The sequence below is a fragment of the Gekko japonicus genome, unplaced genomic scaffold (genome assembly GCF_001447785.1).
Source record: "Gekko japonicus isolate JY-2015 unplaced genomic scaffold, Gekko_japonicus_V1.1 scaffold1708, whole genome shotgun sequence".
NCBI lineage: Eukaryota > Metazoa > Chordata > Lepidosauria > Squamata > Gekkonidae > Gekko > Gekko japonicus.
This window is the reverse complement of record NW_015176503.1, coordinates 305,646-329,042: the sequence shown is the minus strand read 5'-3', so window position 1 is coordinate 329,042 and position 23,397 is coordinate 305,646. Positions and strand designations below refer to the sequence as shown.

The 23,397-nt window shown below is 42.6% G+C and overlaps 1 protein-coding gene across 2 annotated transcripts in view; it reads right to left on the bottom strand.

Moving 5' to 3' along the window:
* GLI3 (GLI family zinc finger 3) overlaps positions 1–23,397 on the bottom strand; it is a 287,197-nt gene that overhangs the window by 63,571 nt on the left and 200,229 nt on the right. For both annotated transcript variants that reach the window (XM_015427324.1, XM_015427325.1), the window contains exons 5-6: positions 22,331–22,477; positions 12,990–13,191 (exon numbers count right to left, since the gene is read on the bottom strand). In XM_015427324.1, coding sequence (XP_015282810.1) covers positions 12,990–13,191; positions 22,331–22,477 — 349 coding nt within the window. The remainder of the gene's footprint in view (positions 1–12,989; positions 13,192–22,330; positions 22,478–23,397) is intronic.

Below are 23,397 nucleotides of genomic sequence, written 5' to 3'. Positions count from 1 at the left end.
AATTATATATATATATATATATATATATGAGTTTCCATTAACCTATGCTAGGTAGATTGTTTGATAACTGACTGTTCAATGTCCCTGCATCTGTTTTGACAAAAATGGGGGAGGAGCTTCCCTAAGTGCCTTACTAGACACTATCATTGCAATCCTAAGCACTGACTTCCATTTATGAGAGTTTCCATTAACCTATGCTAGGTAGATTGTTTGATAACTGACTGTTCAATGTCCCTGCATCTGTTTTGACAAAAATAGGGGAGGAGCTTCCCTAAGTGCCTTACTAGACACTATCATTGCAGTCCTAAGCACTGACTTCCATGGACTTAGGGCTAAACTAGATGATACATGTGGTATGAATTGGGTCGGGGTTGCTGACCTGCCTTGCAGACATACATGGCATCAGGCAACAAATTGTGCTGGGGCCCAACTCAACTAAGGAGTGTGGTATAGGGGGAAGAGGGACTTCAGCCTTCCCTCATGTACTGTTTTCCTAAGCTGTAATGGACATGAAGGGGGGCACTGTTTGCCCTGGTGTGGGCTACACATGCTGCAGTCAGTACATAAGCCTTCCCCCCCCATGCCATGCTCCCAAGCTGAATGAGGTCCTAGCACCCTTAGGAATGTTAGTTTCCCAATGTCACATGTGTCCGCGAACCAAGTCAGGGGTTGTGTCACTCATATCATCTAGGCTTGCCCTTAGAAGGCTGCAACTCCGTTTAGGATTGCACTTTAATTAAAATGTATAGGGGATAAATGAAACATGGGGCATTGGAAATTCAAAGTACTGGAGAAACTAACCCCCCCACACACTATGGTTAACACTTTCATTTAACATCCAATATCCTATTTGGTGATGATGCAGTAGTTAAGATAAGGGGGTGTTAAACAGTTAGTTTAAAAATATATATTATTCATACTTTGGAAAGGGCTTTGGTGAAAGGAAAAACTGCATGGTATTTGTGGTCAGAGAGATCTCATCATTTCTATGAGATTATGAACTCCAGACTATGGGGGTGGTTGTGAATTTCAGATACCATCCCTGTACAGCTGCACCCTTTTATTTTAAACAATAAAAATTAATATAATAGTGTTAATATTAAATTGTAGTCATTGTCCAATACATACTATTGTGTTAAAGCTACAACTTAATGGGGGTATCTTTGACCCCAGAATCAGGTTAGTGTAGTGCCTTGTACAAGTGAAGACAATTTAAAATTATAAATGAATATAGCAGGCACGCGTGGGTGAACATGGAGTACTATATGGTGTTTTAATGAACCAAACAGAATAGTTACACCACTCTGATCTTTGGTTCCTGAAAGGGAAAGGGCGTGTGTTTGTGTGTGTGTTAAATCATTGTGTTCGGTGATGAATGGCTTGTACACTGAAGAATAAATTGAACAAACTGGCATAGAGCTCACTGAACATGAAATCAGCTATTAGAAGAAAGCTTGTGAACAAATTCTGAAGCTGATATGCATCTTTTGATTAATGTCCTATCAATCATCCATAGAGGCTACCTTAGCTAAGTCGAGCTGTAATCATTCATGGTTGCTTACAGGGAACACAGGCAAGGACTAGGGGACTGCAATAACTGAATATTATTACCAATTTCCTTCTAAATCTCGCTGTGAACAATTACTGTTTTGGGGACATTTCTGCCTCCTTTTATTAAAATAATACAATGCAGAATGAAAGGGCTTGCAGAACTCTCTCTGGGCATTCTTAGTATTGTTCTCTCTTTAATGGGCAAACTACAGCAAAGGGGAGATCACCTCATTAATAACAGTAACTTATTCAGACTAACCCCAAAACCTCTCTTTATGGACTGTGATCAAACTGAAAAACATACATCCTATGACTTCGCTTTAAAATGGGTGAGGGGAAAAACTGAATTCTTTTAAGAGTAGTACTTTCAGCAAATGTGCTGAGCTGTAACTATAGCTGCATCAAAAGGCTTTAAATTTGCATTAAACTCATCACTGGCATCACAATGTACTCCAAGTCTTCCAAAGATAATCTGTCCACTTTGTTTTATAGGTGCTTAGAAATACTTAGCAGATTTCTGTAAACCTAACAGATTTATGCTTAAAAAATAAAGCTGATGGCAAAACCTTGCTATAGTCTGTTATATTTTTAGGTGCTTTCTTTCTGAACAATTTTTTTTTAATGTTATGTCACTGACAATAGTTTATCCAGTACCATTTTTGTCATGGCACTACTGAAAGGCATTCCCCCGGAACTACAATAATGAAGTGATGACAGGTATTAGCATGCATAATGGGCTTTAATAGAGGTTTATTGTTGTTTAACTCGAACAGGGAGTGGGCACTTTCCCATTGGAATATTTCTACATTGAGGTTCATTGATCACTAATTTCAGAGAGGGGGAGAGGTTAATCCATCAGTTTCTGCAGGCAAACGGCACTGATAGAAATTCTTTAGGTGACATTCTGGATGGTCTGAGCTTTCCATCTTTGCAAACAAATGAGTGATATGACAAGCATGGTGTTCAAAACACATTTAACCAATTGATTTTCTCTCTCCCTTGTAATAAGATCTAGAGACATATGAAAGAGTGGACCATAAGCCAAGATTAAAGAAATTGCTTCACACAGACGAATGTAACGGAGCAATATTATCAATAAAAGTGCGGTAAAGCACCATGTCACCGACCCTTTTGCTTTATCTAAAGTTTGTTATTGCAATAAATAGCAATTATTGAACAGTTTGCCTTTTCTTACTATCGCCCCCCCCCCAAAAAAAATTCTATTTCAGGCAGGTTTCAGTCTATTTTTAGTAAAGCCTCTTTTACACACACAAAAATAATAATAATTGCATGACCATTTTGTTTTTGCTGTTGCCCATCAAGTTAGAATAGTGAAAAAAGCCCTGTTATTCATAATTGACACAGATTTTCAGGTATACAAGAAAACAATCACTTGTGCAGCATTATCCTAAGCCTATTTATTTGTGCAAAAGTAAACCCGAGTGTGCCGCATGACAGAGTGAGCTCCCGTCTCTGGCCACAGCTCCTGCCAACCTAACCGTTCAAAAGCAAGAAATTGCAAGTAGATAAATAGGTACCACTTCGGTGGGAAGGTAACAGCGTTCCGTGCGCCTCGGCGTCTAGTCCTGCCGGCCACATGACCATGGAGACGTCTTTGGACAGCGCTGGCTCTTCGGCTTGGAAACGGAGATGAGCACTGCATCCCTAGAGTCGGATTCGACTGGCTTTTGAGCAAGGGAACCTTTACCTTTACCTAAACCCACTGAGGTCTATGGGTCTTGCCCAGGCCCAGTAGGGGAGCCTAACATTACAACCTCAGAGCCAAAGGAGATGTCATGACAGCAGATCCTGGCTTGAGAGCAGGACCTGCAGGGAAGTTAGCTGCAGGTAAGGGAAGAATTCTGACCGCCTCATCCACCGGCCCCTCTTGTTCCTTAAATCAGACCCACTAACTAACATTACAACCTCAGAGCCAAAGGAGACGTCATGACAGCAAATCCTGGCTTGAAAGCAAGACCTCCAGGGAAGCTAGCTGCAGGTAAGGGAAGAATTCTGCATGCCTCTTGTTCCTTAAATCAGACCCACTAGCTCCCAGGCTGATGCACACAAACTACCACCATCACTTCTAGTTTTAACCTCAGTGTCTTGCATTGTAATCGGTCCTGGCAGCTCAGTTAATTCAAGATTACATAGATGGAGAACTTGTTCTTGTATTATGGTGAAGCTGGAGAAAACCACAAAAACATAAAACCTGATGGTACCTCTGGCACATAGCCCATTGCAAACACATATGTGTATGCATGTGTAAAAAAGAAAATCAAGAAGCAGGAGAATGAGTATTTACTGCCCTATAGTTCTTTACCATAGCTACTTATGCTTAATGAATTGGATTATGCAGCCCCCAGTGCCAAATGATGCATCTGTCCTCTGTATGGCACATCGGCTTAGCAAAAGGAAGCATCAGCTAGTGCAGGGGTGGCCAAACTGTGGCTCAGGAGCCACATTAGGCTCCTTCACACATATCGTGCGGCTCCCAGCAGGGTGGCTGGGAAAGCGAAGGGGAGCCATGCTTATCCTCCCTCCCTCCCTTCCTTCCTTCCATTTGCTTGCTTTGTTTCTCTTTCTCTCTTTCCTTCTTTCTTTCCACCTCTTTCCTTCTTTCTTCTCTCTCTCTCTCTCTGACAAATAAATATAATTAGCAAACAAATAAATATCATTGGACAAATAAATATCATTATCAATATCTGTTAAAAGCCTTTTGCTTTTATTTTTGGCAGTCTCATTTCATTTAATGTTAATAAAAAGCAAATTTGCATTTTTAAAATAAAAACATGTTTGTGATATCTGTTCGTGCCTTATGGCTCTCAAACATCTGACATTTATTCTATGTGGCTCTTACGTTGAGCAAGTTTGGCCACCCCTGATCTAGTGTATAACTCGAAAAGGTGATGGATCTTAGAATTGTCCAATCTTGATTGAGAAACTCCGGCTAACTGCATAAGCATTTTGTGAATGACTCCTACCCACCTCAGATAACTGCAATCCTGAGTTACTTGAAAGAAACCTAAAGTTACTGAATAGCATGCATTTTTTTTTGTTTTCTCACAAAAAAATTGATGAAATGCCTATGAATCCTTGTTGATTCATATTGAAAGTCTGAAAGACTGGGGGGATGCATTTTGGTTACAACAGAATGATGCACTTGTCTGGAATATATCATTTAGGCAGCGTATGGAACCACCTCCATCCATATGAGACTTGAGATTAATAGATTTTTTTGCTGAGGCTTTTTTGGTGGCCACTCCTGTTCTATTTATTAGTCTTGCAAAGATTTAAGAACCTCTGTAAAGTAGAACTTTTCTGAGTTGCTTTTAGTAACCCTTGAGCAGAGGTCAGTTAGTGTGAAGGGTAAGGAGTTAATGGCTTGCTTTCCGTCTCTTTTTACCCAAACTATATTTAAGGTGGTTTTTAAGCCACTTTAAGTAACTGTGGAGAGTGCACTTCCTCAGTGGGCTCACCATTAACACTATGTATATCTCTACCTACCTATGGGTAAGAGTACTCATAATGAGAGATGAATAAGAAAGTATGTAAGAAGAAAGGGAGTGCTCTGCACCAGTAGTAAGATGAATGAAATTCATCATCTCTGGCATCCATAGTTTGTCCTCTCTCTTCCTCTCCCTCTCCTTTTTTAAAAACAACAACAGCAACTGTTTCGGCTATAAATTCAAGAGCAGGATTTATTCTCATCCCCACACAGCTGTAGAATACCAGTACCAATGACTTACAGTGGCCACCATTTTGTTCCACCAGACCTTTCTTGACCCATACTTCCTTCAAATGATGGGCATTAATCTCTGACTTGCTCCTACAAAGCAATATCCCTTCACTTGCCTCTCAGTTCTCCAAGTTGTACCTCTGCAAACAGCTTGCTGTACAGAAGATTTTTAGCCTCCTAGTGTACAAATAAAAGTAGGGAGGGAAGCAAACAAGAGTCAGTAAACTCAAGAGTGCTCCCATATGCCCTCTGGAAGAGCTGAGATAGTTGGAGCTAAGAGATCTTATTTCCCTCATTCTGTAAATTAAAACTAAATTGCAAGTTGACACAAATTGACAAGACCCGGCTTGCAAAGAAGGTGTATCGATTAATTGAAGTGGGTTGGAGGAGCAACATTTGCAGAAATGTCAACCTGCACAGAGCTGTCAGGGCAACTAGTTAACTGGAGTAGGTTCCCGCTTGAGAACAAGACTCTCTGGTGCCTTCCAAAAAACATTTTATGGACAAAACAACCTGGTGGGGCTTAAGAGTTGCCTTTATACAAAATGCTGACATCAGGATTGGTCTTTATGGTTTCAGGAAAAGATGGGAGGAAGTAAAGAAAATATGAGGAGGAATATTAGAGAACAGGCAGTGGCAGATCCCGCCCCCTCGCCACCGCCCTTCCCTGTCCTCAGAAATCAGTCAGAAGATTATGAAAAATAAACAGTATGATGTTGGGAACAGGAGAGAAATCAGAACGCTGCTGCACCAACCAAAACTTCCCTTAATTTTGCATGTAAAAGTAAAGGTTCCCTTGCTCAAAAGCCAGTCGAGTCCGACTCTAGGGTTGCGGTGTTCATCTCCAAAGAGCCAGCGCTGTCCGGAGACGTTTCCGTGGTCATGTGGCAGGCATGACTAAACACCAAGGTGCATGGAACGCTGTTACCTTCCCACTAAAGTGGTACTTATTTATCTATTTGCAATTTCTTGCTTTCGAACTGCTAGGTTGGCAGGAGCTGGAACTAGAGACGGGAGCTCACTCCATCTTGCGGCAACTCAGGTCTCGAACTGCTGTACTACTGACCTTCCACAGCCTGCAGTTCAGCATCTTAACCACTTGAGCCACCGTAGCATGACAGGTCAAAAATTCAGGTTTACTGTAATATGAACTCCACACTGAGCTCACATTCAATGATATTTTAAAGAATCAGGCCCCCATTCCACATCCAAAAGACACCATCTGGCCAGTTTGCTTGAACCCACATGAAGATTACAATGTAGATTCATTCATTTATTTAAATATTTATATCCCAGTCTTTCCCTTTGGTAGAGGCTCAAGGAAGCTATGATGGATTTGTGCATCCAGAAGTACTCATGGAAGTCTATTTCTGCTTTGGTAGAGGCTCAAGGAAGCTATGATGGGTTTTGTGCATCCAAGCACTCATGGAAGTCTATTTCTGCGCATGGATTTTACTTGATGGACTGGGCTAAATGTACTTGACTATAGAAAGAGAACATAAAAGAATTTAACGGTGCTTCTGATTCACAGGGCAACAGCCCTAGCATAATTTTAGGCAAAACAGGATTCAGTTTTAAACTTCAAATGTAAAACTCTTCAGCTGCCTTATTTATTCAATATTTTATTGCTTGTTGGACCTCAGTTCTGGCCTTCTTTCTGCAGGAACTCCAGCAAAGTAGTTTTCTTTACAGTTTCCTTCCAACCTTTCAGTATATATATTTATTTACAATAAAATATGCAGCCAGGTCTTCATACTGTCAAGTAGCACTTAAGCCAGCCTATAGTTGTAATAAATCCATGATAAAACGCTATAGTAAAATATCAATGCCCCAAAGCAAACATCACGTTATGAAAAATGATCACATGAACCATCTAGTGAGCTTCTTATAGGTCTTCTGATTGGATGTTTTAAAAACAAAATGGGTGGGGGTGAAAATGGACATCTCAGGCTATGAACCTCCAGCTTTTTGTCTGCTTCTGTATGGAGAATCCTGCAGACTCAGGATGTGCAGAGATAGTTTCAGCCAACCTTGGCCTTCTGGGAACAAGGCTGAGAATAATCATAGTCTTCATTGTGAATATAAAAACCATTGGTTAATCAAATGCCTCTTTAACATTACATGGAACACACAGGTCCTTTAAAAGGCAGGGAGAAAAATCACCCGTGGATTCCTTGATCAGTAAGAAACTTTGTAGGCAGACCAGAAGAATTCCTTATCTTGTATGTGTGACGAAGGGCAAATATAAAATAGATGGCTGCTGGGTAAGTTAACCGTTGCAGCTGCCAATTCAATATCTCAGTCTCTTGCATTCAGAAACATAGCAATACCCCTAATGATGCAGGATGGATCTCCCACAGAAGTGTACATGTCCTGCAATTTCAAATAATATTTGCAGAACCCTAATTTAGCTGATCAAGTGAGGACTGTGGTCTCGTCAGACAGGGACCGTTGCGAGAGCACTGAAACCAGCAGGGCTGGCCACGAAGAGCAGCCAGTCATTTCTACAGTGGGGCAATTCGGGGCCATGCCCCACAAATAGCCATGCCAGCAACCTTATTTTTGACCGTGACCTAGGTGGTACTGGGCTAGCAGAAAGAGAGGTTGCTGGGAGATGTACTGAAGATGCCCTTCTAAGCTTTCTTGCCGTGTGGAAGGAAACTCAAAAGGCATTTAAACGCCTTCTGAAGACGATTAAATGCCCTCTGAGTGTTTTTTCCCTAGGAACTGATGCGCTCGCTGCCGTCCCTTGAAAAGGAAGGGCTAGAAACAGGCCTGGAGCCTCCCCCTTTAACGACAGGCATTCTGGTTAATTTAATAACCTGTATTTTAACTGCCTGCATAAAAATTTAAATGCCCCCTGAACAAAAAAAGTCCTGGATAGAGGCCTGAGGGCAGTGCAGACAGGCCCAAAAATTATCCGAGTGTCCAGTAGCCTAATGATGCTACCACTACCACTTCGCACCGAGTAACCTGGATGATCAAAGGCAGCGTGAGAGATTTCTCAAGTTGCACATCCTGTCATTTCCAAGTCAGAAGGGCCAAATTAAGGTGCCCCATTTCATAGACTACCTGCAATATCCATGTGGGAGAGGTTCTTTATACCCATCCTCCCCCTCTTCCTGCGTGTGAATGAATGCCCAACTGCATGGAGGCTGGGGTTGCCAGCGCTGGCTCGGGAAATGCTTGGAGGTTTGGGCGGTGGTGGAGTTTGGGGGGGACGACGACTCAGCAGAGTATAATGCCATGAAGTCCACCCTCCGAAGGAGCCATTTTCTCCAGGGCAAGTGATTGTGATTGTCTGCTTAACAGTGGGAGATCTCCACTTGCCACCTGGAGGTTAGCAACCCTAATAGAGACCCATGCAATCCAGACAAGCTCTGAGTTAGGGGCTATATAATCTCTGCATAGGGAACAGAGAGGGGGGCAGTTGCTCCTCCAGAAGAGGAAAGTGTCAAGAAAACACAACCTGAGGAAGAGTGTACTTTCCAATTGATTTCAATGGGCTAAAGCCTATTGCAGCCCGTGCTGCCTTACAGCCCATCTGTTTTCTGCATATATCACTGCCAAAAAGGTGAACACAAACCGTCTGGGTTTTGTTGGTATTTTGGCTTCAGATTGAGTGTTTCTAAAACTCTGCAATAGGGGTTCAGCTACTCCAGTCTTTAAAAGAGGGGGGGGGTTGTCCCCTGTATTTGTGCTTGACTCAAAGGGTGGCGGGCGTAACACATTCATCTTATTTTCAGGTTCCACTACTGTCACAGATTTCAGAACAATTCTTCCAGCAGGCAAACTTTAATTTTACACCATCTTTCAACTCCCCCTTTAATTCTATGTTCCTACAACGGCGACTCTCTTCCAATTTTAAAACCCACTCTCTAAACCGGAGGTAAAACAGGTCAGCAGATTATATTTCAATAACACGAGGGCATCGTATTTCACAGAACTGACTTCCAAAAGAAAAACAGACTTTATAATCAAATCCAAACATTGTGGCTTCTCTGTGGTTGTCCTCCTAAGCAGGTCATGTAGTTTCTGGTCACAGTTGTGGAATTTACCTCAGAGCAACTGTTCTTAACAAAATACATTCTCGTTTGTTATGCATTTGTTAAGATAAAACAGGGGCCCCCAACGTGATGCCTGTTGGGAGCCACGGTGCCCCCGCCAGCACCTTTCTTGGAGCCCAGCAAGTGCTTTTAGGGAGCAGGCATGACCAGGTGGGGCTTCTGACTGGCCACTAGAGATCTGACTAGCTGTGCAGATTTTTGTTGCTTTACCAGCAGCTGCTACCACAACACAGGGATCTTCACTGTGTGACTGGAGGGAAGCTGCAGCAGCCACTGCATGGTCGGCTCCACCTCTCACAGCAGCTATTTTGTACTTGCACGCACCACGATGTGTCAGAATTCCAAGGGTGCTTGGCAAGCTCAAAAAAGTTAGGGAACCCTGAGACCTACAGAGAAGATCAGGGCCAGAAGGCCAGAGGCAGGCCATCAAGCCAATTCTCTGAACGTCCTCCATGCCCCAGTAGGAGTCACCAGAGGTCGCCATGACTTCCAGGCACAGGCGCATACGCACACACAGAGACACAGACAAAAATGCAAAGATTCCCCCCTCAAAAACCCACCAATATACTCTTATCCAGCTCAGCTCTGTTCACTCTTTTTTCTTAAAAAGTCTCCTCTCCCTTCTTTAACTCCTTCTCCCTCTTCTTCTTGTGGCCATTCTCTGATGCAGAATTCTCACTCAGTCAGACGGCTGGCTCACTTTCGTTTTTTCTTTCTCTCCTCTCATGTAACTCTTAAGAACACGTGTCCTTCTGAACACAACAATGTCACTTATGCTTGAGTATCGTTTTCAATTCCAATACCCCTACATTTCCTCAATAAATTCTAAACCTTGCTTCGGAAAATATCTATTTGTTTCATGGTTACTGGTAGCCTGTTAGGGGCACTTAAAGCTTATCTGCATGCCAGCCAGGTAAAGGTCCCTAAATCACATGTTCTGCTTCCCCTTAATTGGTGACTGTGTCAGTTTTCCAAACTAGTCAGGCTGCGGAAGCAGGAAGAGGTTTCCCCTTGACACTGAGCTTAATTCTCACAAATTGGTTGTGGTTCTGAGTGAGCATCCCAAACCCAAGTTACAGAGTCCACACATGTCTAAGAATACACATTAGAAGAAAGCACATGTGGTAGCACTTTACCATGGAGTAGCCTGTCAAGTTCAGAACCTGAGAAAGCTCATTTATTTGGCAGAGGGAGGGATGTCTTAGCATCATCTCTGCCACAGCTGGATGACATCTTGGTTGAGCTTCTATTCCCTCCTCTGTTATAGGTATTTAAGCCTGGGCATGGCCAAAAATATGAGGCAAAGGGCAAAGGGCAAGAATTAAACTTACCAAAGGGCTCATGGATTGTAGGGCTCAAAGGGCTCATGGATTGTAGCTCTTGGGTTAAAACCTGTAGACCTGGATGAGCTAGGCCAGTGGATACAGAACCAAGCCAGTATACTGCAGTACTGTACTGTTTATTTTTTAAAAAAATTAAATTATGTTTTAGAATTTATTTTATAAGCTGCTTTGAGTCCCCAAATGGAAGACAAACAGGGTAGAAATACTTGAATAAATGAATACACAAAAAGATTTCAAATAAGAGAAAAACCTGCCCATACAGTTTCTTCCATCTCTGTAAAACTATGATAGAAAATACTAAAGAACCTCAGCCCTTTATCTATTCAACCCTTCCAGAAGCCTTCTTGGGATATAGACCTGGCAATCCTGCATTGAGGAGGTAGATGAAATTTATTGAAAGGGTTCAGTTTTCCAACAGTGTTTACACCATCTAGTTTTATACCATCTGTAAACTGGAAAGGGCATACTTGTGTTGAGTCAGTGAGCAAATGCAAAGTGCCCCACCATGCATGTGTAATAACGTATGCACCTAGTTCTTGCAGCTCTTCCTGGTCTTGGGCCAATCCTGCTATGTTCTGCAACAGCCTCAATCCCACTGTGACATACTGAGCTCCACTGACATAACACGTGACACAGTTACCAAAATCTGTCACTTTGGATGCATGTGTAATAACGTATGCACCTAGTTCTTGCAGCTCTTCCTGGTCTTGGGCCAATCCTGCTATGTTCTGCAACAGCCTCAATCCCACTGTGACACACCGAGCTCCACTGACATGCGACACAGTCACCAAAATCTGTCACTTTGTACATGCAGTGTGTTAGACCTCTTGTTCATTTACACGTCCACTTATGCATGGTCTTGGCCATTTTTCACTTTCACCTAAACCCACTTACTGGACAGTAAATCCAATTGATTTAATTGGCTTCAACAACACATAAATGTAAGCAACAAAGTATAAACATGCATGATGGACTTTCCATTATGGCATCCGCTAAAAGACAATAGCCAAGAATAATTCAACTCATTTCTCCAGGCAAAAAGAGTCACTGTCAAAATTACAGGACAATTCCAGCCAATTTCCCTCTTACACGACCGCTGGCTTGAGAGGGAAAACTGATCCAGGCAACCCAGTTGGTTTTTGCCTTCCTGTATTCCAACCTTTCAGCCTTGACTGTTCCAATTCTTCCTCCTGCTGTTTAAACTGGCCTCACCCCCTTGCTCCCAACTGCTTAATCTCTTCCCATTTTTTTGTTTAGCTTAATCTCAGCCAAACAGCAAGGTAAAAGTAACCAGAGAGTGCCAAAAAAAAATTACACAAAAAACCCAGCCCTGTCTGTAATTAACGAGACCTTGTTAATTTCACATTTCCGCTCAGGTAGCCTGTGCAAATAAGGAACAGAAAGGGGCAGGTCAGATATTCCAGAAGAAAAGGCCTCTACACTGTCAAACTTTGAATGAGCCCTCAGAGGAAATTGTACTTCACAGAACAAAATGTTGCCAACTTTTGCAAGAGGCTTTCTTAGGATGAGGGTATGAGGATCTCGGCACTTTCTTCTCCTCCAAGACATGCAAAGAGTTGAAAGGGGACTCATAGCAGGGCACCCACCTGCAGTGTCAGTCTAAGTTTTCTCCCAGCTGCACAATAAAATATATATTCAGTACATTGAAGGTAGGTGATTAAGCAATTAAAAATTCTTTAGTTTTGTTAATATATTCAGTACATTGAAGGTAGGTGATTAAGTTTTGTTAATCGTTTTCACAATCAGGAACAAAAAAATACCTGTTAATTTAGATGGGCTAAAGAAATGCAAATCCAGCTGACTACTCATGTATCTCTAAAGTTCCAATCTGTATACTTACAGGGACAAAATCTCATGGGACTTAGTGCAGCATAATTTTGGAATAACCATGATTAGGAATCGTGCTGCACAGCCGGAACACCCCCCACAAGCATGGAAAGCTTTTATCTAAGTAATCTTGCTTAAAACGGATTGTTACGACTGGCTGAAACATTGGGCTATGCAATTCTAAACAAAGTTACGCTCTTTTAAGTCCATTGAAGTTAATGAGGTTAGAAGGGTGCAGCTCTGCTCAGGATTGCACTATGAGTGCTTTTTAGGAATGGGCGTTTCAGTATTGCAAACATATTTCAGGTAGAAAGAGAATCAGAGATTAGAGAGACAGTATTTTGGACCGAAAGTTACCACTAGTGGATAACGAAGTTGTTGGTGATTCACCGCTGCAAGGTCTATATACGCCAAAGATCCCTGCAGTTTGCAAGACCTTACCTTATTGCACTCGCAGATAAGTGGCCGTAAGAGCCACTTGCTGAAGAACTGCTACGGGAATTGTTGAGAATTGTGACCAAGGAGTTGGGAGATGTCCGGATCATGGTCTGAAGGTCAAAGCTATGATCAGACAGCGGAGATAGGGACAACGTTCGCTTTCGGCTTGGTCTCGCTGACAGCCTGGGACTCGGGAACCTGGCGCCTATTATGTAAACAAAAACAATTATCTACCCAAGTACTCTGCCTTCTTTATATCTCACTACTGGCGTTGGTTATAAAGAGTCGCCGCAACAATGAGACGTGCTTTTGACAAGCCCGCTCTTTCCACTTATGATGTACTGGCTACGATTGAGGAAAATTAGGAAGAAAAATTTATCTTTCCATTGCTTACCTCAGGGGAGCTCTGTTTATTAATGTGCAAGCAAAATGATAAATGGCTAAACAAAAGGAAAAGACTTTTATGCGTTATCCCTCTCATTTCTGGTGATTTATGAAGCTGATGGCTACTTAGACATTCACATCATTAATTCACTAGAAGCGAGGAGATGGAGCGGTTCAAATCCAAGCTACTGGCGAACCTAAAGCCTTACCATATTAATGAAAAGCCCCAACAAGGTCTTGTAAAACACAAAACAAAGATCGAGATGCTATATTCCCCCCCTCATGATTTCTGTTTGGATAACACTATATCAAAAAAGTTATGAATAATAACACCCTTTGGAAAACATGCGCTTCTACATTCACTCTTCCTCTCTAAGCAGCTCAGAGTGCCACCCTAAACTGAGTTACACTTTTCTGGGTCCACCGAGATCAAGGGGTTTAGAAGGGATTAATTCTGCACCCTCAGTCGTACACTGAGACACAATGACTTGTCCAAGATCACTAACTGAGCTTCTGGGCTAAGTAAAGATTTGAAATTAGGTTCCCCACAGTACACATGACCAAATGCTCCACTACGTTTCATTGTTTGCTCCATACGAGATGACTATTGCACATTCATTCTTCATTCACACAAATAAGCTAGGCAAACTGTAGGATTTTATGACAAATTCTGCAAGTTCTTCTGTGCAGTTACATTGCGACCCAGTGTGGTTTTAGTGGTTACTCAGGGAGGAGTACTAAGCCTCCCTCAGTGACCTGAGGCCAGTCATTCCTTCTCAGCTTGACTTTACCTCACAGCGTTACTGTGAAATAAAGTGCTGAGATAAAAACGTGGTAGCTAACTTCCAAGGAAAGTGTGGATGGGGAAGTTATTATGCATCTTTTTAAAAATTGAAGGCTGGATGTTTTCAGGGAATCAACTCTGGAATTCCTTTTTGATAAAAAAAAATTCTACAAACAAAATGCACAGTCTTGCCAAGGATAAGCACACTGGTTCTATGGTGTTCAGTGGGAGAGATTTACAGTCCAGTCCTACGCAGTTCTCACTGTCTAAGCCCAATGACTTAAATGGGCCTGGACTGGTGTAGCTCTGTATAGGATTGCCCTGTGAAGCACACGCTTAAACCCAGCCACTGAAATCAATTTGACTTAAAAGTGTTTATCTTGGATTGGATTGTGCCCAAACTCAGGCACATCTTGTTTATATCCGTTCTGACAATTATACTGCTAATTTTTCTTAATTATTTCAAGAGCTTATTCCTGGTCTTAGAATTCTATCCAAAACAGGACTACTCGGTATCCTACCCAGATCTAGTCAATGAGGCTTACTCCCAGAACAGTGTTCTTAGGCCTGTAATATCAACATTCAACATTTACTTTTTCTCTCCCTTCAGTACTAACTTCCTGTTTACACCAATGAAACAACAACAGCTCTACTGGATGAAACCAATAATAATAATATACGTTGCCTAGTATTCTTTCTCCAGCAAATCTGGACCATGATTGGGGGGGGGAGGGAATGTTATCTAGAAAAGCACATGGCACTAATAAAGTACTGGGTCTCCTGGTTTCTCCCTGCTCTGCGTTCACCCAAAGTCTTAAATTTGGTATTTGAATTCTCACTTTATTGCTTCTATCACTGTGTGATCTGATCTCTAGTTAGGCTTCCATCTGTGCTTCATTTTGGAATTCTCTTTGGCCTTAACCCTGTTACAGATAAGACTGCCAACAACAGTGTCAGTTATCTTTGGCATCTGGCTTGTGGTTATTGTCCCCCTTCTTCTACATCTGTGTAACCAGCATGCACCCATGTTGTTCCAATCTCTCTCCGGATACCGCGTTGACGAGTCAGCATTTAAAAGTGAATGTAAAGGGTTTTTTAAAAAAATTTTTTTTTCCAAGCTCCTTATAATTTAACCTTTTTCATCTCTCTTTTATGGGACTGCTACTTTACTGTGTGGCTGTCTGCTGCTTTGTTCAATACAGTGCTTTGATACTTGAGAATGATGATGTCTTTTGTTTGCCTCAAGAGTAGAAAAACAGTTAGCAAAGCTCATAAGAATTGGCTGTTTCACTGAGGAGGCCAAATGGGGAAAGAGCTCTATTGCAGCAATGACAAAACCAAAACCTATGCTTAAGTAACTTTAATTAGACAACGTAACACGGAGGATGTGGGCACGGGGCTCTGTGGCATCACGCAGCACCAGTGGGCACCACTCTCACTTCCACTGCATAAAACGGAATGCCTGGAAGACAGATGGTGCCCACCACCCCACTGATGCTGTGTGACGATGCAGGATCCACCTTTGATTCTATTCCCTTTAGCAACAGATAGTAGACCTGCAGGCATTTTCACACTAAGATGTTTTTAACTTGAAATACATCACTTGTACTATAGTTTCAAATGGAAGTTGAAATTAAAAATCAAGTCATTCCATTTCATTGTACCTGTATATGTTCATCATGATTTATACTCTAACCACTGGGAGAAGCTGTTGTCCCATAACACAGAATAAAGCTATCTGAGATGCACAGAACATAAAAGTTGTTATTGTAAGAGAACTCTGACTTCTGGGTTTCGGGTCTGGACCCACAGGTAGGCCCCTCATAAATGTGCCATTCTATTAGAGGATCCTTGTAATAAAAAGCTGGATAGAGTTTCCAGTCTGCTCTTAAAGGTCACTAGTCCTATTAACATTTCTAGCAAGATCCCCAAATTAGAAAGTTGGGGATATGTATGGAATGTGACCAAAAACACAAGCTGTAGCTGAGCCAGCTGGCCGGTTTCCCCATTCCTCCCACCCCTCTGCCCAGGTTTTTGTTTCTTCTCTTAGGATTGGATCGAGCCATCTTTTTCACTGAATCTCACTCACTTCCCTGCCTACTACCAACTTGATTCCCAGCAAAGCCTTCTTGGCTGGTCAAAGGGAACCCCTCCTTCTTTTTTCCTCAGCAGAAAAATAGGTTGGCTCCTACCCACACTCTTCGTATTCTTAGCTACCCTTGCACACTAACATCATGCCTATGCCTCTTTCTGGGCGCTACTTCTAGACTCAGGTATGCCTTTTGAGAGGAAGGTTCAAGTGGTTGCTAGAAGAGCCTTTTACCATTCCCAACTAATTTTTTTTTAAAAAATCCTTCCTTGTTGACACTGTTGACTTCTGCACTGTCGCTTTCGTCACTCCCCCCCCATTGCTTTGGGTCCCCCCCCCCCATTTTCCACATGTGTTTTGCTCCCTCTGGGAGTACTAGAGAGAGCAAAACACATTGGAGGAAGAAACCCTAAAGCAATAGGGACAAACGAGTGACAAAAATGACACTGCACACTCATCTCTGCCTCCATAGCTACAAGGCTGGACTACTGTACTATGTCTTATGTGGAGCTGCCCTTGGAAGTAATCGAGAAACTTCAACTTATACAAAATGCAGCAGCCGGCTTTCTAACTGGTACTTGATAATGCACACATAATATAAATCTTATAACAATTGCGCTGGTTGCCAATTTGTTTCCATGCGCGATTCAAGGTGCTGGTCTTTAATACTGATAAAACCCTCCACATCATAGGGCCCACAAACCTGAATGACCACCTCTGCTTATACAGACCCATCTACCACTTTAGGATGGCTCAATGTCTCCTTTTGAATGTATTCGTCTGTTGGGAGGTACATTGGTTAGATCAACAACTTTTTCTATGGGAGCACAGAGCTTGTGGTACCAGAGGACATACAAAAACTAACCACCCTGGCTAAGTCTCATAAATTGTGAAAGGTTGCTCTCATTCCTTGAGCCTTTGCTGGCTGAGCATTGAACCTCTTCATTCTCATATTTTACTTCTGAGAACCTGGTTGAGCATGTGAATACATTTTAGTCTGTGTTTTAAATAATAACTATTGTTTTGGGAGCTATATTGTTGTTTTCTGATGTTCTTTGACTCTGAAATGTTCGTATTGTATTTTTTAAATTCATAATATGTCATAAAACCAATAAAACCATCTCATTAAACATCAGTACAATTAAAACATCAATTCATAGAAAAGTTCATCAAATATCAAATTTAAAATACCAAGTGGCAGCTCAGCAGTTCATTTGAGTCCACTGCATGCTGAGCTCATGCCCCCCCCCCAGGGGGGGGGAGAGAAGATTGCTCTTTTTGAGTCCGTCAGTCACTCCTGGCACCCATGATGTAAATAGTGCCATGGAGCACTTGAAGCAGGGGAGGCCAATGTTATTTGATGTCTACTGGCAGTGTTCACATGCGCGAGATAATGCAGGGGTGGGTGAGAAGCAAGGCTATTTGCTCCACAGTAATTTGACCCGCATTTGCACAATCACACAGTCGCTGGGAGCTGCGGGGGGCGGCCCGCCACTGCATGATCAGACACAACCACGTGTGCTTTTTGGGGGGGGAGACAACAACATGGAGTCAGGATGGCCCGATCAGATCATCCCAATGCCATGGAAGCATGCTGGTGGGATCACACCGGGGAAAGTCCATTCCTGGCCCGTAGCAAACCCGCTTGCTACTGGGTTTTCCCCAGTGTCTTTTTACTCCACTTCTGCAGCGGAGAAAACGGGTTGCCGACGGGAGTGGGACGCTTGGCAGATGTTGGCATCTAATCGCGTCCTTAAAATCTGCCCGGCATTCGCGCCTATGCCGTGGCTAATTCTGCATGTGATCGCACCCACCACCTTAACCAAAGGCCTGGTAGAACAGCTCCGTTCTACAGGCCCTGCGGTGATTTATTGGGAAGCTGCTTCGGGTGCATTTAAAAGCAGGGCACACATTTTTAAAATAAATATATTAGTTCCCTTCTCTCTTCTTATACATTAAGTACTGTATCTTTACAGCCATTTCAGTAAGGCACCAGTCCAAAGGCAGGAATATGGATTAGTGTCAGTTCCTGTTCCCTTTAGCTTCACTTCACCTTTCTTCTAGTTTGCATCTTTCTCAAGCCCTGTTACCTCTTGAAGTTCTCCTGTGCCTTTTTCACCTTCTTAATGAGCACTGTAATTGCCCTTCCTTCCTTCTTCCTGCCTACAGTTAAAGCTCGACATTTTCCCACATGGACCAATATAATAACTGGTAGTTCTCCACTGAGAAACTATTTTTACTGGAATAATTACTAACACTTTTGGTGGGCATTCTTCCAAGCAAAGTTGCACAGATTTCCCCAGCAAAACTGCACAGATTTCCCCAAACAATCAAGTATTGCCTTTCATTAGGAGCATTTTAAGCAATGTAATGTTTCTGTTTCTTTTTTTTGCTGTCAAGTCACAGCTGACTTATGGCGACCCTGTAGGGTTTTCAAAGCAAGAGACATTCAGAGGTGATTTGCCATTGCCTGCCTCCATGTCACAACCCTGGTATTCCTTGGCGTTCTCCCATCCAAATACTAGCCAGGGTCAACCCTGCTTAGCTTCTGAGATCTGATGAGATCCAGCTAGCCCGTGCTGTCCAAGTCAGGGTACTGTCTCTTATTAGGACTAACCAAAATGATGCAAAATTGTTTGCAAGCTTTTGAGATCTCCAGAATTCTTCACCAGGCTGGATGTTGTTGGGGGGAGGTGAGAGTAGGGATGTTTCACATCCTGATCTTAATGCCCCTTGTTTGCATCCTGCATAGAATGTACAGCAGATATAGTCCTGGGTAGAGTTGGTAGCAGGATGTACCTTGGGTCTTCTGGGGAAAGGGGGAAATGGTAGCCTCCCAATGAAAATAATAAAAATCAGTATCTGAGTAAATGTTTTTCTTAACACCAAACCAGATTGATTAAAGTCCAAGAGAAGAAGAAAAAATGTGGCAGTTGACATATTAACTAAACTGGAGAATAACTTTGAATGATGGACTAGGTAAAGTGTCAATGGAAGACAAGGGTTAACATTACCGAGTACTGGTTACCCAAACAAAGTCATTCTGTTCCCATCGTTCTCAGGTTTCCAGTGGCACCTTTCCTGCCCATGCAAGGTAAGCTGCACAGGAGGAGTAAGATGGACAGATAGATTCAAGTAAGGACATCTTTACAGCATCATTATTAATTATGTATATTCCACCATCAATGAATTTATTAAGTTAAAAAGGTAAAGGTTCCCTTGCTCGAAAGCCAGTCGATTCCGACTCTAGGGTTGCGGTGCTCATCTCCGTTTCAAAGCCGAAGAGCCAGCGCTGTCCGAAGACGTTTCCGTGGTCATGTGGCCGGCATGACTAAACACCAAGGCGCACGGAACGCTGTTACCTTCCCACCGAAGTGGTACCTATTTATCTACTTGCAATTTCTTGCTTTCGAACTGCTAGGTTGGCAGGAGCTGGAACTAGAGACAGGAGCTCACCCCGTCTTGCGGCACACTCGGGTCTTGAACTGCTGAACTACTGACCTTCCACAGCCTGCAGTTCTGCGTCTTAACCACTTGAGCCACCGCAGCTCCACATTTATTAAGTTACAACTGCTAAAAAGGACAAGTCCCTGCTGTGAGAAGTTTACAATCCTCTGAACTATTTCTGTAACGTAATCCTGTCATTTGAGCTGAGGGGGTCTGAGGGGGTGACGCAGAGCAATTTGAAAACAGAGAGCAAGACAAAGAGGGTGAATCCCAAAGAGCTTTTTGGTGGACAGAAGGAGAACTTCCACCTGGCAAAATACGACTTCTCTTCCTTCCCCTGCATACCAAATGGCCCCTGGTTGGAATTGGAGGGGGAATGTGAGAAAGTCATGCTTCACACACAGAAGTCCTTCTACCAGTGGAAATGCTATGTGGATCCCATCTATGCTACCATCATGTCTAATTTTCATTTTTCTTGATAAGAGAAGTCTGAATAAGGCTGCCTTTTAATACACTGATTACAGCACTTAGCTATTACATGCAAGCAGGGGCATCTTTATTGTTGTTGTTGTTTCCCCCAGCATCTTAATATTGGCTTCCTGCTAATTGTTTTGTTTTTCCTTTTCTCATCTAAAATTCTGACAAAGAAGAAAGTGGTTTCTTTGGCATGATGAATGGTAGGACATTCAGATTCCTGCTTAATGACAATTAATTTACTGTACAACCATGCAAGTTAAGATAGTTTTAATTAGTTTTTACAAAGTAAAAGGGTAGCTTCAGTCTCTGTTTAGATAAAAGCAGCTAGTGCCTGACTAAACAAATTCTCATCAAATAGAGAAGGTGAGGCTATATGACCTCCCCACAATTCACTCTTAGTTTAATTCTCCACTTACTATTGGAAAAAAACACTCAATTTGCATAATACAGCTGCATACGTGTGCGTTTTTAATACAGGAAACAGCCCTTAATTGAAAAGTGGTTGCTGTAATGAATCTCAAATGTGTGATCTTAAGTTAGAAATTTTTCCAAATAAAAGTGTGCATTCAGCTTCGCAGAGAGGGAGGGAGGGAGGGAGGGAATATGAGTATGGGTGGGGCCCTTTCTATTAACCTTCTTGGCATGACTGCCACCCATTCTTTCCTCTCTTGAAGCTCACTAGTGGCCAGATTTTATTGTGCGGGAGAAGGAGAGGCCAAGGGTTTTTCCAGTGGCCCACCTAGACTGTCACCTTACCCTTCCTCTCCAGGACATCATCAGTGGCCACTCATTCTACAGCTTAGCAGAAGAAGAGGTGGAGGGTTGGGTCCAGCAGTCTACTTAGACATGAATCCTGGATCTTCATGCAATTATCAAGGATCTTTACCACTCTGCTACCCCCTACCTGCCCCAACAGCCATTTCCAAGTCCAGGAATGTTGATTCAGGCATGGTTGGTGGACTGTAGTCAGTGGAGTAAGGATGACTTTTGTCCCCTTCCCCTCTTCAACACACCCCAGACCCCTGTCCTGACTGATTGGTGGAACCCAGCCATTTCTTCATTTTATTAGCCGAATGGCTAATAATGGCCTCTGATCAGCTGTCAGCTCCTCTGCAGTAGAGGGTACTGGGCCCCTTCCAATGGCGTGCTTTGATCCATTTATATTTATATTTTTGTTGGACACTTTTTCTATTTAAAAGAATAAATTAATACATTGTCATGTATGGATAATAGCCAAGTAGAAAACATCTTTTTTGGACATTATATTGGTAGCACGTGTGAGGGCAGAAAGGCAGGGTATACATTTGTTCAAACAATAAAATGATTAACCTACATAAATATTTTGAGTGTTTTCTTCATGACCTGCAACTTCTGAAAACACCTTCATATGCTGGAGATACAGAACCCAAAGGGCCATCCTTTAAAGACATCTTTCACACTTTTGAACACCACTAATGGTGCCCTGGGGTTCATGGAAGACACATCTGCCGGGTTCATCGGATCAAAGGCATTTGTACTACTGTTACAGGCCAATGTATTATCCACCTTGCAAAATATCTTTTCTCTACATGCAACATTTTTATTAGTTGCCCTTTAATTACAGCAGAGAAGGAGTGAACTGCCACAGTGTAAATCAATGAAGGAACTTCAGTTTGGCGCCATAGCCCAGGCAAGCCCAATCCCGTCAGGTCTCAGAAGCTAACCAGGGCAGACTCTGGCAAGTACTTGGAAGGGTGGCCTGCAAGGAATACCAGAGGCAGGATGCAGAGGCAGGCTAATCAAGCCCCCTCTTTGAAAAATGTCCAAGCCTCCAGTAAAGGTCATCGGAAGTCAATCATGACTTCCAGGCAAGCACACAATTACACACACACACAAATATATACATTTTTAAAAGAGAGAGAATAGGGACTTGGCATTTTTGGTTTGTTCATGAAACTCTGTAAAGTGCCATGTATATTAATAGCAGCACTGTAACAATAATCTTAATGCAACTGTGTAGAGCCGACACAGGGCTGACATCAGTGGAACTTCAGTTAATGTTTCAAGTCTCTGGACAACATTAATGGTCTCCACCAAAGGCAGCCCCATTGTGTTCTTGCGTATCATATACCAACATGTCCTTTCAGCAAGTCCAGAATCTTTCATTATAAGATTACTACTTACTATCCACGGCATGGAGATACTCCATATGAAGGGCACCAGCTCCCGCAGTAGCTGCTGAAGGAATTATGTCTGCATATGGACTGCGCTGACCTGCCAGTAGAGCCATCTGATGATAATATTCAGCTGGACTAACACCAGCATGTGGAGCTAAAAACAGGACATAAAGCATACCATTAAGTGACATATGGGAAACAGGACACAAAGTTTTATTTCATTTCTTCCTCCTATTGCCTATTACACTGGATGTGCTGTTTAACTGGAAAACATCCAACACAGAGACACTGCAAAGAATCTGCTGTATACCAGGGGTGGTGGGGGTGGTGAAGATCTTGCTAGCAGCAGGCCAACAGCAGCTGAGCTCCATTTGTGCAAAGTCTCCTCCCCTCTCTTTGCAAGTACTTAAAACCCTCAGATGTGAGCAGAAGGGCTCTTGGTTCACAGCCTGGGGCAGCCTCCTAGGACAGGAGCAGGATGTGTTTGCTTAATCGCATTATTTATTTATTTATTTATTTATTTAAATCCGTTAACTGTTAATTGTTCAATATTCTGTGAGCCTTCAGGGAGAAACACTGGTTAAAAATTCTGTAAATAAATAAATATTGGTTGTAAGTAGTAGAATAAGTGCATGATGATTTCAAAAGTTATGTTTATAAGGGAGCTCCTGTGGAATGGATTGGCAAAATGAATATGCTTCAGCAAAGCTATAACTTAGAATCATAGATTTGGAAGGGAACTCCAGAGTCATCGAGTCCAACCCCCTGCATAATGCAGGAAATTCACAAATCCCTCCCCCTCCACACCCACAGTGACAGCTGGTTCCATGCCCAGAGGATGACAAAAAACCCTCCAGGATCCATGGCCAAACCAGCCCAGAGAAAAATTGCTTCCTGAACCCAAAGTGGCAATCAGCATTTCCGCACGCATGTAAGAAAGGGCCACCCTTCCTGCCCTCCCTCTCATCATCTGCCTAAGTTCACAAACTCAGCATTGCTGTCAGATGGCCATCTAGCCTCTGAAAACCTCCAAAGGAGGAGAGCCCACCACCTCCTGAGGAAGCCTGTTCCACT